General features: G+C 33.9%; 1 protein-coding gene across 1 annotated transcript in view; it reads right to left on the bottom strand.

Moving 5' to 3' along the window:
• Positions 1-25,683, bottom strand: part of LOC145283595 (uncharacterized) — a 3,312,299-nt gene that overhangs the window by 530,355 nt on the left and 2,756,261 nt on the right. Inside the window, exon 12 of the mRNA XM_080132527.1 lies at positions 16,775-16,846. Within this exon, the coding sequence (XP_079988653.1) occupies positions 16,775-16,846 (72 nt within the window). The remainder of the gene's footprint in view (positions 1-16,774; positions 16,847-25,683) is intronic.

Genomic DNA, 25,683 nt, shown 5'->3' with positions numbered 1-25,683 from the left:
ACGTATAGACACTTTTTGTATCAGCAACCGTACTTGTTCACAAAAAAACGAAACATGATTTTTATTTCCTTGACAGTTAAAATTATCATGCGGATACTTAAAAGGTGCGAATGCGGATTAATGGCAAAAAGCAGTTTTCAAGGAATTTAGCCATTCTTACATTTTTTCGAGAAATTCATATATCATTATTACCCTTCTTGATATTCCAACATACTAGGATGTACTTAAGTAGACAATAGCCATATTTTTACATGTGCTAACATCATATTTGTGTTAGTAAGATTTCTCTCGTTCAGTATTGGTGAAGACAAGGAAATGGAATGCAATTCTAAACTTAGATCTTATCATGCGAGTTGCACTTCGAAATCGTCTGACATCTCGATTCAACCTAATAACAAAGTGCAGAAATGTTAGCCGAGCAACTGATCCTTTTAAAGATAACTATTTATTTTATTTATCGATCTCGAAACAGATATAGCAGATATTTTCTGCAATTCTTCATTAGTGAAAGAAAATGCATCTTAATGACATGCGTAATGTAATCCTGTGTATTTTGCGCTTCTTATTTTTTAAATGTGCAAAATATAAGTACGAATATCTAAAAGTTAGGTAAAAACATAATCGAAACTATTTTTTTCTGTTTACATAATCATAGAAATGAGATATGAAACATGGATTTTAAATATTGAAAACGTAAGAATTTGAAAGATACTTTTCTCTCATGGAGAGGTTCTACTTTATCATCATGGTTTAACGACATAAACAAAGTGAAACTTCACTTTTCTAGAACAATGATTCGTCAGCAAAAAATATCAAAACAACATTTCTGTAACAACTTACTTTAGAAAGAATTCTTTTATCTGCCTTTCCTCCCTTCCCTCTCTCTGTCAACACAGACACACACACACACATATGTATGGCTAGATTTCCTTCCTCGTATAAAAAGGGTGACCAGAAAAAAAAAAAACAGAGGACATTCAATTGTTTTTCTGAGCATTTTACAGTCAACGGAGAAAAAAAAAGGCCAAAGTCCCGAGTTTCATTTCATTTGGACAAAACACTCAGAAACGGGGGCAAATTAGAGTTGGGGCCCGTTTTTTCGGGTCACCCTGCATTAGCCTGTCAAATACTAAAGACACTTTAGCCTTTTTATTGGTGTATCATTTATATTCTAGCTTACATATAGAGTAGTCTAAGGATAAAATTTTAATAGTATCATTTTATTTATTTATATAATTATTATTATTGTAATTATTATTATTATTTAGCTATTTTGATATATTATAATGTTTTGTTTTTATTTATATAATAGTTAAATATTAATCTTTTTGTGTCTATATTTCATTGTGAAAAAACAAAATAGAATTTTCCACGGGAGAGCAAAGAATTTAACTGCAATCCTGTTTTTTTTTAAATTAAATTTTTTTCATCTCCAAGCATCGAATAAATAGAAATAAAGTCTGGGAAACAAAAGTTTAAAAAAATGGTAATGTTTATAGGCACCTACCTTCCAAAAATAATTGAATTATAAACAAACGTGGAAAATATCTTATGACATCGTATTAGATTTTGCGTCGTGAGACATTTTTTCCACGTGTGTTATGGATTTTATAAAAAAATGAGTGTGAATTAAATATATGTTCTGGTTTTAGTATGATAACTGCTCATATAAATCGTCTGAATGTGAAAATTCACTTTTATTGAGCCTAATATTTCTCACAGTACGAAAATTATTTATAGAATATATACTTCTATATTATATATTTTCTTATAATCGTAAGAATATTATATATACATATATAAATATATATATATACTAACAAAAGTACTCGTCGTTTGACTGGGTTCAAAAACAGTCTACAGAAAATGGACTCTGATTTATGAAAGTATGATAGGTTATGAAAAGGAAGGGTTGTAAATTAGAGTTGAATTTGGGGGTATCAAAAACCAAAGCAAAATATGAATAAAGTAAAAATAAAATAGATAAACCACATAATTTATTATACCATACCTGTTCACACTGAAACACTTATCACAATATTCTGTGGATCTATATTAAAAAAACCTTGTTAGCTTTGTGACATATTTCCATTCTATGGAGGTCAGGTGCGAACCAACACCCCATAATTTTATTATACAATATTTCTTCAAACTGATACATAATTATCAAAGTATACTTATGCAGATAGATATGAAAAGTATTTATTAAAGTTTGTGCCTATTTCCATTCTCTGGAGGCCAGACACGAACGCAGACCTCACAATTTTATTATACCATCCCTATTTAAGTTAAAACATACTTATCAAAGTATTCTCATGTTCATCTATATCAAAAACATATGTAAACGTTTTGTAATTTTTAAATTTTTTATTTCCATACTTTGTGGACCAGATACGAACGCAGACCCCAATATTTTAATGAGCCACCGTTCTTCCAGATCAAACATACCCATTCCTGTGTCTCGATACATCTTCTATAATTATATGTAATCATTTTTTTTAAATAGTCAACCATATAGGAGCCTATTCGTGACCAGAAACACAACGCAACGTATGCGAAGACTGTTTTAGTAGTTTTAATCTTTAGCTTTGTATGAAATATAAATGCTATACTCCACAAAGGCTGGTAATCATTTCCGTCCTTCCAATATGATAAGCAATACACGGTTTTTCCCTATTATCCTAATAAATATCCATTTTGTTCGTTTATCTTTTATTTCCATACGTCTTTAGCATTCGCCGTCCAAACTGTACTAGATGTAACTAATAAAGTTATTTTGTCTGTATGTCTTTTTGTCTGGAGATATAACTGAACACACAGAACTATACCGAAAGCAAACACGACTTTTCTTAGTGAAAGCTTACATTGAATCGAACAATGATATTCGAGGTTTCATTTCAGCTAATATTTAAATATGATATTTTAAATTTTAATGAAATTCACTAAATATGAAAGTAGATATGAAAATAGAGTTCAGAAATTCGAACAGATGTACACCATGCAAAGGAGAATTAATTCCAGACATACGCTGAATGCTTACTAATAAAATTATATAGTGAAAGGCAAAATTCGATCAGGAGATCTGAACGTGGAGTAAAAATCGGCAGATATTTTAAGCAAATTAGCAACGAATAAAGAAGGCACATATAATGAGCTCATGAGAAAGACCGAGAACAGGGAAGAAAGAAGAGCCATGATCGTCGATGTCTGCAAGACCAGACCGGACACTTGAAGAAGAAGAAGAAGAAGACGAAGACGAAGAAGAAGAAGAAGAAGAAGAAGAAGAAATGAATACAAATCTATCTACAAAATGAATTTGGTTTCCTTATGTTCTAATATATTTATCTGATTTCAAGAAGCTAATCAATAACTGACCCTAGATGGAATCGAAAGAAAATATTTATGATGTATTTAAAGTTCGTGCAAAGTTAAAGTTAAAGTGCAAAATGTACCTTTTTATTTATTTATTTCAATGTTCTAGCTCTTAACAACTTGCTTTCTATAACACCAAACAAAGAAATATTAGCTCATATATAAAAGATTAAATGAAATACTCGTTCGATTATTGCTATTTGATCGAATTGTCGATAGATTAATCATATCAAATTCTCCGAGAGAAAAAGATATAGGAACAATGACAAATATAAAATATTATATATCGTAAACAACAATGAAAAATCCATCCTTACATAATTCTGTTTTTTTTTTTAAATTTTTTATGCGACGACCTTTTACGTATGAGAGCCCTTTAAGACGATAAATGTGTTGGCGTAAACAACCACTGTTATTATTCAATATAGATGGCCGAGAAGGACGACGTAAGTATATGTAGTCAGATACTTGCAGCCAGTGTGTTGGCCATCCATATAGGAAATTACCTCAAATAACAACATACGTTGAACGAGGAGACTGTTATCTATTCACTGTATTGGATGATAAGAAAGAAACTCTCGGGGAAAAGCGGCGTATTAAACGAGCCGATGAGGCTCGTTTAGTTTGACTGTCTCCGTAATATTAAATAAGAGTTTGCCAGAGAAATAAACGAGAGCAATAGACCATAGATTTTAATCAGAGATACGCAGACGCACGAGAAGAAGCTATAAATTGAAAACTGTTTATAAAGGCGAAAGCGTATTTGGCCGCCATCTTGAAGAAGTCACATAAATATAGAACGTACATACAACGTCGCTATTTTGATTGGCTTATCGTTTTCCTTCTTTGCTTCCCTTTTCCTATCTGAAAGCCATAATTACCTAATGAAAAAAAGGTTATGTTTTACCCGATGCTCTCTGTTTTTTTAGGGGTGGAGTTAATTTACGATCATACAGTTTCCGTTTACGTGTTTCCATGCGATGTCTCTTTACTTCTGTTGCAGTTTCTATATAGCTTGTTATTGTTTATAGCTCATGTGTATTAGTCTCCGCATTCAATAGATATTAAAGAAATATTTCAGCCGTTTTTATTATTGCTACCTGTTATATCTTCTCAGCCCTCCCTCTGATTCCAATTTCTCCTATTCTTTTTTTCATGTTTCTTGGAGTGTTCCCAAATGTTTCTACGAATATTAGTGTTGGTAATTGTCTGTATTTTTGGAAACACGTAAACGGAAACTGTATGATCGTAAATTAACTCTACCCCTAAAAAAAACCCAGAGAGCATCGGGTAAAGTCCTAACAAACGGTTCCCCAGTTCGATACAAAACACCTGACGAAGGCCGGAGGGCAAAACGGCTGAAACGTTGTGACAATAACAACCAAGATGAGGAAGTCAGTCCGACAATCTCAACGAATATTAGTGTTATCTTGACGTTATTCCATATCCCTTCCAGCTCTCTGCATTTCCATCTCCTTGATATTCATCTGTGATCTGTTGGAACGGCGAAATCTACTATATGACAGAACTTTTTCTTCTTGTTAACTATAATGACACAAGATCTCTTTGATTGGATGGGTTTATTTGTTTGTACGTCCATGTGATTTCTGATTTCAAGTATCGCTATAAATTTGTGCTTGTATCATTTGCCGTGGTACTACCTTCTACACCTACTCATTCTAATCTTATATTCTTTTCTGGGATAGTTTACTGCATGCATTTATGTGGTTTATCGTTTCGTCCCTTTGTCCTCAAAGTCTATATTCGCCGTTTTCTTGTATGTTTGTCGAACTTTGCTTTGTTATAGTTAGTTATAATCGTGTAATTTTTCGCGTCTGTGATAAGAGATTCACTTTCTCTGATTAAGTGTTCTTTTTCATAGCCACGACCAAGTCGTAATTCTCATCGTTTTGTTATCCTTATGAATCGCACGTCTAACTGGGTTTCTTCCTATTTTTCTTCTCTCAGATATATTATTATTATTATTATTATTATTATTATTATTATTATTATTATTATTATCATTTATATATTATTATTATTTATATACTATTATTATTTATATATTATTATTATTATCATCATCATCTATATATTGTTATTATTATCTATATATTATTATTATTATTATTATTTATATATTATATTATTATTCATCTATATATTATTATTATCTATATATTATTATTATTATCATCATCTATATATTATTATTATTATTATTATTATTATTATTATTATTATTATTATCATCATCATCTATATATATAAAGGTCGGTAGTACTTGGGGACCAGTAGTCTGAGATGTCGGAAATTTTTCTGTCTCTGTCTGTCCTTGTGGCCAGGTCACTAGTAAGGGTGCTGGAGGTAAACGTTTTGTCTGGGCTGACGTTATCCGCCTGATAGTCAGGGACCCAAACCTTAGATTAACCACTAAGGAGGCTGCCCTATCAACAGGCGCAAAGTACTGGGACTGCTGTATTGCCATTTGGTGAGTGGATCTGGACCATGCAATAGTCTCTGGTGGGGCCTCTCGATGCCATACTAGTGGGTAATTGTTACGGCTTTACCTTTTCGTGTGCTACAAAACAAATTCCAGTCTTGTTCTCTCTTACTTTCCCTCTCTGTACTGCTCTAACCAAGTATACTGACCTATTCCACAAATCCCAAAACCTCAACATGAAATATCTCCAGAATAAAAAGTCGATTAAACCTAGAACCCCATCTTCCAACGTAGACCCCTACTACCAGGTCTCCTTCTCCAACATCAGGGGTCTACGTTCCAACCTTACAGAGGTTGAAACCCAATTACAGGAGACGAAACCGGACATATTATTTCTAAGTGAAACTGGAATAGGGCCGATCACTTCCCTAGATGAGTTCATAATTAACGGATACTCTAATTTAACAGCTAAATCTGACCCCCGAGATCGCCATGGGCATGGAATATGTGCCTACATTAAGGATGGCTTTCCGTGTGGCAGGGATATCTCTAGAGAAGATCCTAATTTACCCTATATGTGCTTCAGGGTTGCACTTGCTAACACCACTGCATTTATATTTGCCCTCTATAGGCCCCACAACAGCGGAGTTACTATCTTTAAGAGCATATCTGAGAAAATAGACCACATACTGTCTTCACATCCCTCGGCTAACATCCACATCTGTGGTGACTTCAACGTCCAGAACGTGGAATCGCTGACCCATTCAAATAAGACAGATGATGAGGGGAGGTTTTGTCATGATTTTGCCATTGCTTATGATCTCACTCAGATTGTTCGTGAACCCACCCGTGTGCCTGATACACCCGGTCAATATGCAAGCCTCCTAGACCTTTTTCTCTCAACTTCCCCTGAGCTATGTTCATGTTCCGTTCATTCTCCTCTAGGATCCTCCGACCACTCCGTCGTATCAGTTAAGATAAAAACGAAATGTAAGAAGCCTCCAGACGTACCCCTCCACCGTACTGTATACAGATACTCTATGGCTGACTGGGATAGCTTCCGTACATTCATATCTGATTTACCTTTGCACTCCATGTTTAAAAAGGAAGTGTCCTCTATAGTATCAGATCTGACCGAATGGTTAATTGTAGGCATAGACCAACTCATACCATCTAAAAAATTCCAACAAAAACCTAACAGCCAGCCATGGTTCTCCCCAGAATGTACTGCTGCTATCGCGCACAGAAATCACTTTTTCCATAGCTACCAACGTAATAGATGCACTGAGACTAAGGCTGCTTTCAGGACTGCCAGCAACCACTGTAAAAGAGTAATAAAAAATGCAAGAGAGCTATATGCCCAGTCTGTTTAATCCAAGGTAGCTGATCAGCGGCTTGGCTCCCACCAGTTTGGCAAATAACAAATAGGATCCTGAACAGAAGTGTGCGTTCTATACCAACCATTATCAATGGACCAGAGGTCATCTCGTCAGCGTCAGATAAGGCCAAACTATTTGCAAAGAACTTTGCAGCTAATTCTACCCTATGCGACGAAGGCCATCAACTCCCCATATTTCCTCCTATAACACAGAACAAGCTAGGTAACATACACATATCCGTGCATGAGGTCGCCAAGCTAATTAAGAACCTAGATTCCAGTAAAGGAACTGGCCCTGATGGCATCCCAATTATAGTGTTAAAAAAGCTTCAACCAGAACTTGCTCCCATACTTACGAAACTGTTTAAGCGCTGCCTTAAGGAGAAGTGCTTTCCGACTCCCTGGAAGACCTCATCAGTTTGCCCTGTATTTAAGAATTCCGGTGATAAGTCATCTCCCTCTCAGTACAGACCAATAAGTTTCCTGTGTGTTATGAGTAAGTTGCTGGAATCCATATTAAATAGAGAAATAGTCAACCACCTCAGCAGGAATAACCTTCATAGTGACACACAATATGGTTTCCGCTCTGCAAGATCTATCGCAGATGTGCTGACGGTTATATCCCAGAGTATTAGTGAATCTCTTGACAAAGGCTTCCTTTCTAGGGCAATTGCTCTTGATATATCAAAGGCCTTCGACAAGGTATGGCATAAGGGTCTACTTCACAAGATTTCCAGCTACGGTATAACTGGAAATGTTTTCTCAATCATTAAATCATTTCTCTCCGATAGGCTCATAAGAGTAGTGGTAGATGGACAAAAATCGGAGGCCTGCAATATAAATGCTGGAATCCCTCAGGGGTCAATCCTAGGCCCAACTCTCTTCCTGATCTACATCAATGACCTCCCTAAACACATACTTAAATCATTCGTTGACATCTATGCTGATGACATGCCCATCTACGGCAACACATCAAAGGCTGTAAATGACAAAGTTCTCTCTGATTCTCTCTCCTCTGATCTCGAGCGCTGGTTCAGTGGGGGAAGATGTGGCTGGTTACCTTTAATGCATCCAAAACCAAAATCCTATCCTTACATCATCAACGTTCTGATCCCCATCTGGCATCAATTGTGATGGATGGCTCTCGTCTGAGTGAGGCCCCGTGTTTTGACAAGCTTCTGGGTTTGACCTTTACTCCTGATCTGAAATGGAACACGTACATCAAGTCTGTTGCCAAGGTCGCTGGAAAGATGGTGGGATCCTTCTACCGCTCCAGAAGATATCTCACTACTGATGCAATTCTCTGTCTATATAAAAGCCAAGTACGTCCAAGGATAGAATACTGTTGCCATATCTGGGCAGCAGCTGCAAAAAAAATAGCCTATCCCGCCTTGACAGAGTACAAAATAGACTTCGTGGCTTAGTGGGGGATGCCTTTTCTCTACCCTGCAACCTCTCTCCCACAGAAGAGACGTTGCGAGCCTATCCTTGTTTTATCGTTTATTCCCATGGAAGGTGCTCGTCTGAACTCCAATCTCTGGTCCCCCCTCGCGAATCTTTCACGAAAAACACCCGTCTAGCTGAATCCAGTGTGAAAAATTTCCCCCCACTCTTTATCTGTGCCTAGATAAAAACGTGGATTCCATGAACAAAGCTTCTTTTCTTAAGAACTGCACGCCTGTGGAACTCTGATCCGTCTGATGCTTCCCACCGGACTACCACTTGGATGTGTTCAAGTCCAATGTTAACAAATTCCTAATGAACCGCCCCCTTAAGTAAACACTTCATCAAATCTCCACACTAACGTAATATACTTGCAATAACCCTTACCCTGAGTGGCTTCCGGGCCTTGATAAGTGGTGATCACTGTGTAAAAAAATTATTATTATTATATATTATTATTATTATCTATATATTATTATTTATTATTTTCTATATTATTATTATTATATTATCTATATATATTATTATCATTATTATCTATATATATTATTATTATTATTATTTATATATTATTATTTATATATTATTATTATTATCTACATATTATTATTATCATCTATATATTATTATTATCATCTATATATTATTATTATCATCTATATAATATTATTATCATCTATATATTATTATTATTCATCTATATAATATTATTATCATCTATGTATTATTATCATCTATATATTATTATTATCTATATATTTATTATTATTATTATTATTATTATCATCTATATATTATTATTATCTATATATTATTACTCGTGCTAGCTTAGATAAATACTTTTGCAGTTTAAAAAAAAAAAAAACTACAATAATACCAGAGCATCTCCATTTACACTGAACATCTACAGAATGTCAACATCAATATATTACATATGGATGAATCCCATGTGGAATTTCCACAGGTCCCGCTAGTTATTATTATTATTATTATTATTATTATTATTATTATTATTATTATTACTTACTTACTTACTCAATATGAGTAGTCACACAGCCATCAAGAAAGATTTCTCCATTTAGGACAACTTGTATTTTCTGGAGTCTAAGTAAGGACACGTTTCCCTAGATTTTCAGTACTCTCAACCTTTGTAGATTAAATCACAAAAACCGCTTACTATTGATTGTTCGTTGGTAGTGACCATTCATGTTCACTGAAATTTGGATGGCAATCCTCTTTGATGCTCTTGAAAAGTAACTTCTGATTAATTGTAAGAAAAATGTTCCGTTTTCAAATACTGTATTTAATGTTACGAAAGTTTAACTGTAAAAATACCCTAGAAAAATCACTTCTAGTTAATTGCAAAAATACCCTGAAAAAGTTACTTCTGATTAGTTACAAAAATGCCCTGGAAAAGCCACTTCTGATTAATTATCAGGAAAATGTTTTGTTTTTCAAATACTATATTTTATGTTACGAAACTATAACATAAGAAAAGTCACTTCTAATTAATTGTTAATAAAAAAAAGATCTGTTGTAAACTATTTATTTAATGCCCTGGAAAAGTCACTTCTGATTAATTGTGATAAAAACAATGTTGTAAACTATTTATTTTAATGCCCTGGAAAAGTCACTTCTGATTAATTACAAATATTCCCTGAAAAACTTACTTTCGTTAATCGTTAGAAAAATTGTTTCGCGTTTTCAACTACTATATTTAATGTTAATGTTGTGGGGACATACACACTCTTATAACCGCTAAGATGGACTTGTCCATTAGGCACATAATCAGCATGAATGAGAGCTATCAAGATGTCGTACAGAGACGACTCCCCACGGATTACTAACCTTTTCTGTTTCACTAACCCTTGCTTAATATAAATGTTCTTATTCTCACCAAGTTGTCGTGTTCCTGCTTTCACCTTTTCCGACTCCACTACACTTAAAATATTTTAACATTGTAAAAATCCTCTTGGAAAAGCCCCTTTTGATTAATTACAAGAATGTTCAGGTAAAGTCACTTCTGATTTATTTTAAGAAAAAGTTTTGTTTTGCAACTACTTCATTTAACCTAACAAAGTTTTAAAAATAAAAAAAATGCCTTGAAAAAGTCACCATCACCGCCACCATCAATTAGTTGTTGGGGTTCTGTGATGGTGAACAAGGCCAATTTCTGTTGGGCCATCCATTTTTTTCCTGGATTTTCGATGTTATATAATAAATTGATAATAAAACAGTGTATTTCTGTATACATTTAAAAAACTGCCGAGTTATCTTCTAGAAATGACATCACGATGGTGATGGTGGGGGAACAAAGCACGATTACGTTGCTTTTAAAAGTGCTTTAGAGGTTTTCAGGGATTACGAAACCTTTTCTGTGTTTCGTAATAGTTAACATGTGATATCCGACCCTATATGGCAAAAAATCTTAGCCGTAACGAAAAGAAAATATTACCCGTGACGCACATAAAAGTTATTAAAACCGACACTTACGTCAGATCAACGAGTAGTATAACTTTTAAATAATAAATAAGATGCTTCTGCAGTACATAATTCATATGAAAACAAACAAAAAACAAACAAACTCTTTGCCCTTACGCACAGAAAAGTTAGCACCACAGGAAATTACATAAAATAATCGAAGAGTTTAATTTTAAATAAGAAATAAGGTACTTGTACAGTAATCGACTCAAGAAATAAAGCACTTGTATTGTACCCATACGAAAAATAAAGAAAATCTTACCTGTGACGCACATAACAGCGATTAAAACTGAAAATCACGTAAAATCATCAAGTAGCATGACTTTTAAATAATAAAGGTGCTCCTACACTATAGTACCTATATGAAAAAACAAACTCTTCGCCGTAACGTACGGAACGTTAGTACAAAGGAAAATTACGTAAAATAATCGAGTAGTTTCATTTTTAAATAAGAAATAATGAACTTGTGCAGTTAACGACCCAAGAAATACTGTACTTATACAGTATAAAATAAGTAAAAAGTATATGAAAAAACACAGAAAATCTTACCTGCGATGCCCATAAGCGTTGTTCAAACCGAAAATCACGTCAAATAATTGAGTAGTATGATTTTTCATTATTTCCATGTACAAGTAAAATACTGTACAAGTAATTTATTTCTACTCATATTATTGTAAAAGTGGATGCAGGGAACGAAAGAGGTATAAGGAATCAGTCACGGAAATAGTTAAAACAGTTTACGATCTGAAAATCACTATTTCATATATATTTTTAAGAAGGGCGTGCATAGTGTAACTTCTGCTAATAAAAGATTGTGACAAAGTTATTGCTTACTAATTTACAAGACGCTTTTATTGAATTAAAATCTTTACAAAAAATAAATGCCTTAGTATAGTTCTATTTTTTGTAATAATACATCTCAAGCAGTTTTCCATATTTGGCTCGAAAAATATTTATTTTTTAATTCACGGTCTAATCAGAACTAATGTTACATGATTATTCTATTAAAGGACGTTCTATTGTTTGCTGATGCGATGATGTTTTCAACTACCGTAGACTTTACACAGGTTCTGCCTGTTGTTGTTGTTGCGGTCGTCGTCGTTGTTGTTGTCGTTCACGTTCACACATATTCCCTCAAGCGATAAATTGCATAGATTCTGCGGCACAAGTTTTGTACTCTTCACCTCAGTCGATAATCATTGATGTCCCATTAAAATTGACACATGAATACTTTCATAAACTTATGTAAAATATATATGGTTTACAAGCGTCAAAACAATATCACACATACACAAAAATGCTCATTAAATGTGAAAAAACTATTTAATTCCGTACTCGTGCGGTTAAATAGTATAAGCACGACCGGTATCTAATTCATTATCAATTGAATTAATCAAACTACATAGGTTAATTAATTGTTGAGATTTATGGTATATCAACTCTTAAGTCATCATATACTAAAACAGAATGTGTATGTTGTGTATTTCCAACACTTTTTGTTCTATTCCATGCAGTATCAGTCTTGATCAACTCTGAACACGTGACCTCTTTCTTCGTTGTTCACTGGACATTGAATAGGCTGTATTTATTTTGAGCACATACTTTTATGGGAAATCTAATTTATAAAACTCACTATGTCTGTCTATCTGTTTGTCTTTCTGTCACCATATTTTTAAATTTGTCCTTTTCCGAAACCAAAAGTCGTAGAGTGGCGTAAGGAGCCTCAAATGATTGGATTTTTATGGGCCGTTCTTTTATGGGTCTCCAGCCGCTTAAAATAGTTGTTAAAGGGTCAAAAAGGAGTCAATTAAAAAAAATCTTTATACATTTGATTACATTCATCTTGGTTTATTTTAATCAATTTATATGCATGTCATGTTGGTACAATAGTAACCGCACCAGCTTTGGATTCTACAGTTTTGTTTTCGGTTTCGATTCTAACTGATGGTACCCAAATACTTTTTTTTTTACTTTTCAAATAACGGCTCTATAATAATAAATACGAAATCTGGACACATTTAAATATCATATTTAAGCGTATTTTCCGACCGGGCAAAGCTGGATGCCTTCCGGCTAGTACTTCATAAGGAAATGTAAGTTTTTGCTTTGTCCTGTGTATGTGCATTTTTTACACCTTAAAGAAATAATGTGTGCATTTTTTACACCTTAAAGAAATAATGTGTGCATTTTTTACACCTTAAAGAAATAATGTGTGCATTTTTTACACCTTAATGAAATAATGTGTGCATTTTTTACACCTTAAAGAATTAATGTGTGCATTTTTTACACCTTAAAGAAATAATGTGTGCATTTTTTACACCTTAAAGAAATAATATGTGCATTTTGTACACCTTAAAGAAATAATGTGTGCATTTTTATCCACTTGTATGTTTAGTTTGATTTGTCGGATCGGACATCGCTTTTACTCTAGTCTATAAATTTAAAACATCTTTTTAATTAGCTAAATTTATTTACGATTCTTATAGGTGTTAACGTGTATATAATGTGTATTGCAATTATTATATCATACTATTTAGTACTCTAATATTTTGTATATACATAACCTGGAATAGTGTATTTGTTATATTATACTATAGAAGTACTCTAAATTTTTCTCATAGAAATTTACGGACAATTCACAAGGTTATTACCATATTTTTCTAGAGTGAACTGTTTAAAATGCCTACTGCTACATAATTCATAGTTTATCTTTATTACGAAACGTAATAATAGGTTTGCATGTAGACAAAGAAAAGACCGGGTTGTGTAGTGAATCGATTTAAACTTTCTTCACGACACACTATTTTACTACAGGTACCTTATTATTTCCCCTTAGAGAACCTATGTGTTGAGATAATCGAGTCTTTTCTCTTATTCAGGTTATTAAAATATATTATATGGTTTCTGTATCTAGTCTAAAGTGCTATTATACTGTATGTAAAATTTCCCAAGACTACAGTTATCTTCCGAGAATACTTTTCCCAAATAAATTATACGTTTAGTTTAACATTTTTCTTGAAATGGACATAATTTTCACCTCTACAATCGCAATCATTATTGTTTTTATTACTGTATTGTGTATTATTAATTTTATTATTATTCTTGTTGTGTAAGATCGGTCTATTATGGCTCTTGATTATTTCTACAACTGTTTGTAGAATTATAGCTAAGTTTTACATTATTTTTATTAAATATTTTATGTTGTGGATTATTTGCAGGAAAATGTATCTCAAATATTAGATTTGATTAACAGATTAAACGGGAATATCATAAATAATTTTCTTTTAATGTTACTTTGTTTTTGTTATAATACTTACATTAGCGTCAATCTTAGTGTGTTCATAACAAATCTTTCAAAGAGCGTTGTTATTGAAAATTTCTTGTATTTGTTCAGTATATAGAAAATAATATAAATTAGATTCATCATATAAAGTTATATAAACCAAATCTTCATATAGTAATGAATTTTGGAATTGTACAAACTGTAATATATGATTTAGAACAATGGAATCACAATAATAAGAAAAGTATAAACAAGACAGTTGCCATTAGGATTTTTTATATTTAAGATTGCTTGAAACATTGCAGTAAACTAATTTTGGAAGTAGGTCGTAGAAAACAAATTATTTTAACTAATATTATGATATTCAAATGATTCCAATAAATGAATAGCGTAATATTCAATGCAAATACATAATAATTAATTTCTTAGCTTAAAAAGAACGATCAATGTAGATTTTTATTAATGACGTAAGCTGATTTTTTTCATCGGCGAAGCGAAAGAGAAAGACTGTTAAATATTCTAGTTGCTGTTTTCATTATGAATCTTTTGTTTTTATAGTTCTGTAAAAATAACAAAAAGAGTGAGAGGGTGACAACGGTATAAATATAGGCGAAGAAAGAAAGAAAGGAATATATAGAAAGGAAGATACACTTATATACAGAAAGAGAGATAGTAAAAGATGTTACTTGTTGGGTCGCCCATTCAATTCGAATATAATTGTTTTGAATCTGAAAAAAGTTAGTGTGTAAATAAATAAACAAAAACATTTAAAAGACAAAATTAAAAATTAGTCTCTTTCTGCTTACTATATGTCCCCCCCCAATCTTCCCTTTCTTCTTTTCTTTGTTTGCACCCCGACCCCGGGATAAATAGTATTAATCTTTTTTGTGATAATTCCGTTTATATGGAATGAACTATTCTTATGTTCAATTTTATAGTTGGTATTATAACATTTGACTATTAATAAACAAGTGAAAGAGAGAGAGAGAGAGAGAGAGAGAGAGAGAGGTTGAAAGTGATAGAAATCAACGCCGATTGGTCATCTTGTGAGTTAATAACAAATTACATCTAATTAGAAATATTTAAATAGATTTCTCAATCATAATTTAATCCCAGATCTAAAGAATATGTTAAAGTATATTTTGTGGGTATTTATAAAACTCCTTTTCACCTCAAACTCATATTGCCACTTCGAACGTAAGCTGCTACTATTTGGGATAGTGTCTAACGGGAAAATATTGGGAGTTGAGCACCGAAATGTCTGCTTATATTAAATTTAAACTTTAATAGGCTCGTAGAGTCAGGGAAGCAGGAAACCGGAAGAGAATTCGAAAGTCTAGAGGTCCTGGATATGATCTTAAGCTACATCCGATGGTGAGGCCCCAGCTTGTGGGCTTTGGGCAGTCTGGAGCCACCCTGTAATTACCATTGCTTCCAGGTCCCCTCTGACCCGGTGTTAGGGTCCCAACTATGGGTTATATTGAAACTGACTGGAAAAAAAACAAATATATTCTATTAAAAAATTTTTCTTCAAAATAACTGGAGTTGGAATTAAGGAGATTCGAAGTTCCTATCCGTCGCGGTTACCACCTGACGAAGGTCAGAGGAATAGTAGGCCGATATCTCGTGAAAAAACAACTAATAAAGATGAGAATAATAGTCCTCAATAAATAAATTAATATAATTAATGAATACCATTTGGTACGGACCCGACCGTGAAAGATAAGATAATAAATAAAAATAAAAAAAAACGTTGATTTATAAGATAAAAAAATCCAACCTTAATCGCCGTTCGGGGTCCGTGGCGCAGTTGATAGAGACGTTGAATCTCTACGGTTCCAGATGATGATTATCTGGCGATAACGGTTTCAATCCTACCATAAGCCGACCAGACGCTTACTTGGCCAAAAAACGTGGTGAGACGACACCAACTATGGATGGCAGTGATTGCTGAGAATACAGTTAGGAGATTAGAAGTTCCTATCCGTCGCAGTTACCACCTGACGAAGGCCAGAGGAATAGTTGGCCGAAACGTCGTGAAAGAAGAACTAATAAAGATGAGAATAATAGTCTGCAATAAATAAATTAATAAAACCTGAAAAGTGTTGAAATGCCGTAAAACAAAAACAACCAACCAACCAAGCAACGTCTAGTAATCTGTAGGGAAAAAAAGCTATTCGAGTAAAAGGATTTTAACAGTGAAAGGGTTGGGTTTTGCTGATTGGATTAAAATATATGAACATTTTTAAACGTAGATTAAATCTGTAGATTAATAAGAAGAACGAGAAAGATCGAGAGATACATATAGAGCGAGAGAAAAAGGGATAGATAGATAGATAGAGAAAGACGGTTATGTTTAAATAGTACTACCTACCTTTTTATATTGGGCATGGCAGTTCTCTGTGTTTTCCGAATCGTCTTTGCATTTCTTCGTGACAATTCGCTCCTGCAACATAAAAGGGTTAAAGGAGATTATAGAAAATTCGGATTTGAATGTTATTTCGTTCATTTATTTTTCTTCCCCAAAAAGAAGATCAAGCGAAAAACACATTGATGGCACATGTGAACCGGAGTTCTGCGCTCGTTTATTATTAATAGTTATGTTTTCTCCTTTCTTTCAAAGAATTCTCCCGTTGTCTGCACAAAACAACATAAAACATAAAGGTAAACAAAAAGGAAAATGATGGAAGGCGATGGAAGGTTAACAGATGAGATGGACTACATAATATTCATTCCGTCAGTTTCTGTTGTTTAAAATATTAAAAAATATATATTTTTACCTTAAAAAACAAACAAACAAACAAAAAAACATTTCCAAATCCAAACGAAATAAACAAAATCTTCCCCGATACCAAAAACATTAACATAAAATAAAACAAAGCAAAAAGAAAACCTGGAAAACATACTCTGCAACAAAATGAACCAATTCCAAATCTGTAAGCCTCTTTTTATGCAAGAGAATATGCGCACACGCTATTTGATTGTGCATTATAAAAAAAATTATAGAAAATTTATTGAAATAACGATATGGTTCTCTTTATTTTCTTTTAGTCACGTGTTTTAAAAAAATAAATATCAGGGTTCGATATCTGCTTGAGATATTTGCAGGGTAGTTTCATTATTATTATTATGATATATGTCCACACCTATTTAAAACTGTAAACTAGCACTGCCGTCCTTTCTCTCCAATTTCTCTCTCTTATCGTTCTTCGTCGATAAAAAAAGGCTCCCTTTTAGTCTCGATAGACTATGGATATTCCTTGTACAGTATGAATCCGAAAAAAGTCTCTAGTGAAGCAAATATTGCGCAATCAAAACTACGATTTTTTCTGAAGCTATGCTAAGTCCGAAGATCGTCCCAAAGTAAAGCCTACTATTTCTTTTTATTCAAAAAGTTGAAAAGCTACGAAGACAGGTATTATAACAAGCGACCTTTTGTGCGTCAGAATTTGTTTTTCTATACAATCACCGTCATTCTTAATGCACTTTTCCAGGAATTCAATGACGCATCTTTGCTTGAGATGTACTACGTAGTATTCGTTCTGTGAGAACCTGTTGTTAAAAGATGTAAAAAAAAATATATTTCCGCCTTCAAAAAAAAAAAAAAAAAAAAGCCCATCGAAATCAGTATGAAGTAAACAAGATCTTTTCTGATACCAAAACCATTAACATAAAAAATACCCCAAAAACGCACACACTACAAGAAAATGAACCAACTCCAAATATGTATTTTTGTGCAAGATTATGTGTGTACACCCTTCTTGATTGGGCAGAATAGATGTCTCGAACATTTATGGAAATAACAGTAGGGTATATCCATGACAAAGATTAATTTCTTTGAATCTTATACTGCCAATATCTGCAAGACAGAGATGAAACTTTCGGGCCATGAATGCATAAGTTCAGTCATCATAAGAATGCAATTTGCAATCCTTTGTGATTTATTTGGATTGAATGAAGAATAGGAGGCATTACTTCAAGTTCAAGACGACTAAAAAACTACTAGAAAAAACAATTAATTGCTGGCGTTATTTAAGAGTTTTCCTTCTCGTATACGAGTTGCACAACCAAGACGTTCGAGTATCGTCTACGCTACTATTTCATGCAAAACTAAATATATAGATTCATACCTTCTCCAAGACTATTAGAGAAAGTACTAAATAGCTCAAGTAGAAATCAACAATGACACCACAATCCGCATATGTAATTACTACAGCACGTATATATATATATATATATATATATATATATATATATATATATATATATATATATATATATACATATTTATAAATATATATACACATATATATACACATACATATATATACATATATATACATATATATATACACATACATATATATATATACATATATATATATATATATGCATATATACATATATATGCATATATACATATATATGCATATATACATACATATATACATATATATATATACATATATATATATACATATATATACGTATATATATACGATTACTTCATTTAATCACATAAATTAATATACGAAGATATAATTTTATGCGTAAATTTTCAGTATTTACAGTGCTCAATACATAGGTAGAGCTAGGTAGTAAGCCATGAAAATATATATGGCAATTAAGTTGGCAAGTAATCATATTTTACCTTAACGACATCAGAATATGGCAATTAAGCTACACAGAATATTCCGCGTTTCATTCTCGTGAGAATTCGTCAGGCTTATGCGGATGCCATAATCCTGACGAATTCTTACGAGAATGAAACGCGGAATATTCTGTATAGCTTAATTGCCATATTCTTATGTCGCTAAGGTAAAATATGATTAATTGGCCAATTTTGAATGCATTGTTTCAAAATAAAATTATGTCGCCCTATCGACTAAAACAATGAAGCATAAGAAAGGCATTTCTAAAACTGGCATTCATGTTATTGATATAAACAATATTTAACTGACAATTATGTTTTACAGTAAGACAGAATATGAATTGTTTCCAAAATTATTATATTCTACAATTTTAAACGTATCCGTTTTATTTATTAAGACAACATTCACTTAACTATCACTATTAGTTTTACGGAAAAAAGCATTAGTTATTTTGTCTTATTAGTATTGACTTTGACATTTCTTATCCCAAAATAATATTGTTAACAGTAAATTATATTTATTTTGATCTAGAAAGAACGTTGCTACTGTTACTACATAATTACGACAATGATTACGTTTAACATGTGGATTTTATGCTCATCCCCAAATATGACACACGATAAAAGTATGGATTTGCATTTCATTGTAGCTCTTCAATGAATCCTGCCTTAATTCCAGTTATGTTCTCCCTCTTCACGTCATGAATCGCCTGCAGATTGTTTTAATATATAGTATATTTGAGATAATCGTAATTGTAAAAATCTGGGGCTCAAATCCGGTGAGTGTGAAACCTATTCAATTATGGTTGGATTGCAGACAAGATTGTGTATTTTATTAACGATTTCATCGATGGCGTTTGTACCGACGAAACATTTTGTCGGGTTCTCCTGTAAGAAGAGACATTAAGTGATATCACTGAGCACCAAAGTAGTACTAATAATAAAAGGAAGGCCGAAACTGAGCAACTGTCGACGTTTAAATTTCATGAGAATAGAAGATACTTTTCATGTCTGAGAAAAGTTTCACCTATGATCGATATAAATTGATTGATTGATTGCTATGTAAGTCGTTCACCGGGCTGAAAAGGTTTCTCAGAACCAGAGACTTTGTGTCATAGTTCGTGCAATCGAATGAAAATGAAAGGCGATATAGACAGGGTACAAATATTCAATCACACATTGCTTGGACAATAAAATCTTTAAAGTCTAACGTCAATATTCATATAATTCTAGTTCTGATTTGTCCCGGAGAATGACCCAAAAGGTATATTTTTAGAACACAATGTAAACCAAATTTTTTTATAATACTGATCTTAAGTTTGTTTATTTGTTTATTTGCGGACTGTTATCCTTATCTTTATGGTTGTTGTTTCACGACGTTTCAGCCAACTATTCCTCTGGCCTTCGAGACGGAATAGAAATGCTGAATCTCTTAATTGTATCCTCAGTAATTACCGCCTTCCATAGTTGTTGTTGTCTTACAACGTTTTTGGCCAACTAATCTCTGGCCTGTATTGAAATTGTGATTAAAACCGCTATCTTCAGACAATGCTCACCTGGAACTGGAACTGTATTCAACGTCTTTATCCATTGCGCCACGATCCCCGAAGGGCGATCAAGGTTGGATTTTTTGCTCTTATAAATACAAGTTATTTTTTTGTTATCTGATCTTCCATTGTCGGGTCCGTACCGAATGGTATATTATTTAGTTATTGGAATTATTTGAGATGAGTAATTTGTATTTTTACATATCTTCGCGGACTGTTATCCTCATCTTTATATTTGTTGTTTCACGACGCTTTGATCAACTATTCCTCTGGCGCAGTGGAGAGAAACGTTGACTCTCTACAGTTACAGTTGAGCATTGTCTGAAGAAACAATAGCTATAAAAATAAGGATAACAATTAGCAAATAAATAAATGAATAAATAAATATATAAATTACTTATCTGAAAGTGTTATATTTTCTTATTAAAAGATGTTCTTAGAGACTTATTAGAGTGAGTCTTAGAGAGAGAGAGAGATGTTGTAAGGGAGATTATTGTAAGAGAGAGAAATGTTGTTGAGAGACTTAGAGAGATTCATATATATAAAATGTTCATACTTAGATGTGTTGAAGCTCTTTGAGTGTTGAGACAGTCTTAGTGTTCATATTGTGTATGTAAAGACATTTTAAACCACATGATATACAGACATATAATAACAATTTTCACTTTACCTTTTGGTAGAATTACAACACAAAGACGACGTTTATAAAAAAAAACACATGATGGGTTTATTTCTTCTCACAACCGGCCGGGGTTTTCATCATCAAGAATTCAAAGCTTCACATATTAAGTTTCAAAAGTGACCGTCTCGCTTCTAAACGTTCGAATGTCCATGTCTGGACTGTCGTCTGTCGCCCTCAGACTCTCTGACTCTCCCCCAGTTTCTCCTCGCTTAACTCTCAAGTTTCTAACTATATCGAGAAGTTCCCATTTTCCATGACGTCATACATATGTTAAAACATGTGTCTTCTTTCACGTGTTCTGGACATGCGTGTCCAAAACTTTTTCCTTTGTTTACAAAAGGAATTTTAACCTATATTCCCAGTAACCTTTTTTTTTGCAATATGTTAAAAACATGTTTATTAAATTATCTTGTATAGTTGCATTCCTCAGTTGAATTTTTCATAACAGAATTGACAACGCACATTCTTTTCTTGAAACTATTTTATCTCTAAGCTAAACAATGGTTTGTTTTACATTCCATTTTCTAATTCCCTCTCGTTATCTATTTCTAAACCTAATTTACGAGGTTCGAATTTCGTCTATTCTATTTCATTTTCATTTTAACTAAATCTCTCTATTTTTATACTTACATGAAAAGAGGGCAGCCCTTATCATGTAACAAAAGAAACTCCATAATTAAATGATCTTGTTATTCTTCAACTACAGACAGTGAACCAATATTTAACACAGTTCTCGTTCATTTCTTTTTTTGCTCATACCTGCTGACAGTTTCATCCTAACCTAATCAAAAATAGTTCAATTATTTGCTTATTATTACACAACCAGAGACAAGCATCGGTTTAATTTGGCTTCGAATGTTGTTTGCCACGTGTCGAAAGTATACAACATTTCATCTTGTTGGTCTCCGTTGGAATCGAGGGTGGTCAGCAATTTCCTAGACTACTATGGTCCGAGATGCAGTTCGTGCTCAGGGAGAAGCCAGCTCAATCCGACCAAGATTATAGTCGGTACAATTAATCCTTCTTCTCTACATCCTCTTTTTTTCACGCAGCATTTATGCCTCCTAAAAGAACGCAGTCACACATTATGATTCACGTATACAAGGCAGGTAGGTAATCGCTTAGTTTAACCATTTGAGGATGCTAATATTTTGAGTAAACTCGGTTAGTGGCAGTAGTTTAGCATAGTTAGACGTCATCTAAGTTCTTTAGACATACAGACGCGTTCATCGCTAAGATCCTCTGACGAGAGTCCATAAATAACCACTAGTTGGGCTATTTATATATCTACTCCCACAACAGGAAGATGGTCGGAAAATCGAATTTGGAAAACCAGAGCTTTTGCATGCAAAATTTCTCAAGCAATCTCAACCATATTTCCTGGTAGGGGCGCCCCAGACGATTAACAATAAACTAGCCCCTTATCAAGTTGAAAAAGAAAAGCAGAGGAAAGTGAACCATCTAGAATTGCACAAGTATAAAGCCATACCACAGCCAACAGGAACAAGCCAACTTAACAATGGCTCTAATGGCTTTGGTGACGATGAAAACTTGTGGCGGTAAAGTAGTTACGAAATTAGAATCAATCTTGTGGTACCAGTATTCAAGAATTTTGGCGAAAGAACTGACCCATTAAATTATCGCCCCATTAGCCTTCTCCTACTTTTTGCCAAAATATTTGAGACCTTAATCAACCATGCTCTAGTCCATCACCTTCTGACTGACCAACAATATGGATTTAGACAAGCCCGTTCCACAGCAGACATCCTAACTGTAATCTCTGAACGTATATACCATTCACTGGACAAAGCGGGGGAGGGCAGAGCGGTAGCTCTAGATGTATCTAAGGCTTTTGACAGGGTTGGTTGGTTGTTTTGTTTTACGGCATATCAACCTTTTTTAGGTTATTTACTGCCGAATCTGGTGATTTTGAAGAACGATTTTTTTAATATAGTATATTTGTTTTTTAAGTCGTATTCTATTTAACCCATAGTTGGGACACTCACAGGTGCTACCACTCCGGGTCAGAGTGGACCTGGGAGCAATGGCAATTAAAAGGTGGCTCCACACTCCCTAAGGCCTGCAAGCTGGGGCCTCACCATCGGATATAGTTTAAGGTCATATCCAGAACCGGGCTTTTGACAGGGTATGGCATGAGGGTCTCCCCAGGAAAATTAGATCATACAGTATCACTGGTAGAATACTTAACATAATTAAATCCTTCTTAGATAAGAGAAAAATCCAGGTTATCCTCGACGGTTCTGGCGACATGCGAGTTGTGGACCGGAGCGTTTCCTGCAGGAGGAGGGTACCTTTGTTGATCTTGCCCCGCCTCTTGATTTTGATTGCTTCCCTTAATTTCCTCAAAAGTGAAGCATAATAGGCTCCTGTAATTGTGCTACCCTTTGCCAGGAAATCTGTCATCACTACTCCGTCCTGGTCCCAGAAGGCTGTGAGCATGACCTTGCCAGCGGAGGGCTGCACGTTTGCCTTCTTTGGAGGTGGTGAGTCCAAGTACTTCCAATGCATTGACTGGGCTTTGATCTCTAGATCATAGTGATGGACCCAGTTTTCATCCTGTGCAATCAGTCTTTTGAAAAACTTTGACTCATCCTCCAAATTCATCCTCGAGCACTCGACGCGTTCTCGCTTCTGGAATGGTATGAGCAACCTGGGAATCCATTTGGAAGACACCTTATGCATATGCAAATGGTTACGAATGATATTTTCCACAGATCCTGTACTAATCTTGACATCTTGGGCTATTTGTCGAATAGTAATGCGCCGATCTTCCAAAATGGCAGCCTCAACTTCACGAACAGATTCCTCATCAATGGTAGAAGGGGGGGGGCGACCAGGTCTGGAAACTGTTTCCACAAACTTCTGGTCATGTTTGAATTCACGATGCCAGCGTTTTACAAGGTCACATGATGAGGCATTATCATCATAAGTTTCTTTCATTTCATCAAAAAGTCTCCCGTGGTGTGCTTCCTTTCAAATACAAATACCGGATTACTGCTCGACATTCAACAGGCTCTATTTCACATCGACTCAGTTCAAACAGCTGTAAAACAGAACCCATAATTAGTTCAGAGCTGTAATTTGCCACATAACCCGTAGAAATATAAAACATTGCACATGCCAAATTTCAGCTAGATCAGACAACTGGAAGTGGGTCAGGGGCATTACTTATTGCACGCCCCTCCTATCCTTATTGTCGGTGGCGGTTATGGATTGTTGATTGTTCGCACGGAAATTCAACGACTTAATTCTTATCGGGATTTTGCAAAAAGTTTGTTGTTTCTGTCCTTGCAGATGCTTGTGTCGGGTTCATAATTTTTATTCAAATTGCTTTTTCTTAAATTTGATAATTATTTTATGTCTTATTTGGATGTGCCGACAAGTGCACGCTTTTATCAAAATGATTTTAGGTACGCACAGCTTATGTATGAAACAAGATGTCAGGTTTATAATTTTTATTCAAATGATCAATTGATATTTATTTTGTTGTCTCTTGCATTTTTGCCCGGTGCCCGCTCTTGTCAAAATGCTTTCTTGGTGCACACGGCGTAGAGATTGAACAGAACAAATTAACAGTAGCACCTGAAAAGAGACGATTTTCATAGGGATTGTGTACAGTAGCTTTTACGTAAAACCAAGTTAAAATGTCGTTGTATTTGGGTCGGTGGTAGAAAGTATATTCAAACGAGGAAGAATACCAGAAATCTATGGCACTGAGGGATGATGGTACTCACAACTGAGATTATGGCAGCTTTGATTGCCATCCAGTCAACTCTGTTATTATACGGCCCGAACGACCACATTATTTGCACTTGCTTAAATCAGTTTATGAACGGTTAAATATCGATGAACTCTTAAAGGAAATGCTTTTATATAAGAAAGGCAACTCTTCCACAAGAAAATAAAGAAAATGGTAAAACATTTCATTTAGGAATTTTTAAGAAGCAGGAAAAAATTTTGAAAGACTGAAAGCAGGAAAAGCAGAACGTTGCCTGTAAAAAATGGAATAAAAATGAAATAAAAAGAACGAAACAATCCGAAAATTTTCCTATGAAAATCAGAAAAAAGATTTTAAAAGGAATAATTTCAATGACGAATAGGATTAGTTCTTCATATAATTCTGAGCCTAATAGTCACGAGATTAGCCTTATCGACTTCGTACTACTACTGCTCTCGCTAATGGCTTCAATAGTTGAAGGAGAAATACGGTAACGAACACTGTAATTAAAATCGCCATTTTGATTGTTGCCTTACCGTTTCTGATTGATAACAATTACACTGAACAACGCCATCTTTGCTCTTTTGATTTAAAAGGGAGGAAAAACAGTTATTTTAGTTTTGTTTCATTTTTTAAAAATTCAAATTAGTATTTTAACAAGGGT

Source organism: Euprymna scolopes, chromosome 8 (genome assembly GCF_053919585.1).
Source record: "Euprymna scolopes isolate OS-2025 chromosome 8, ASM5391958v1, whole genome shotgun sequence".
In the NCBI taxonomy this organism is placed as follows: domain Eukaryota; kingdom Metazoa; phylum Mollusca; class Cephalopoda; order Sepiida; family Sepiolidae; genus Euprymna; species Euprymna scolopes.
Note: the sequence above shows the minus strand (reverse complement) of the source record. Positions and strands in the feature narration are given on the sequence as shown.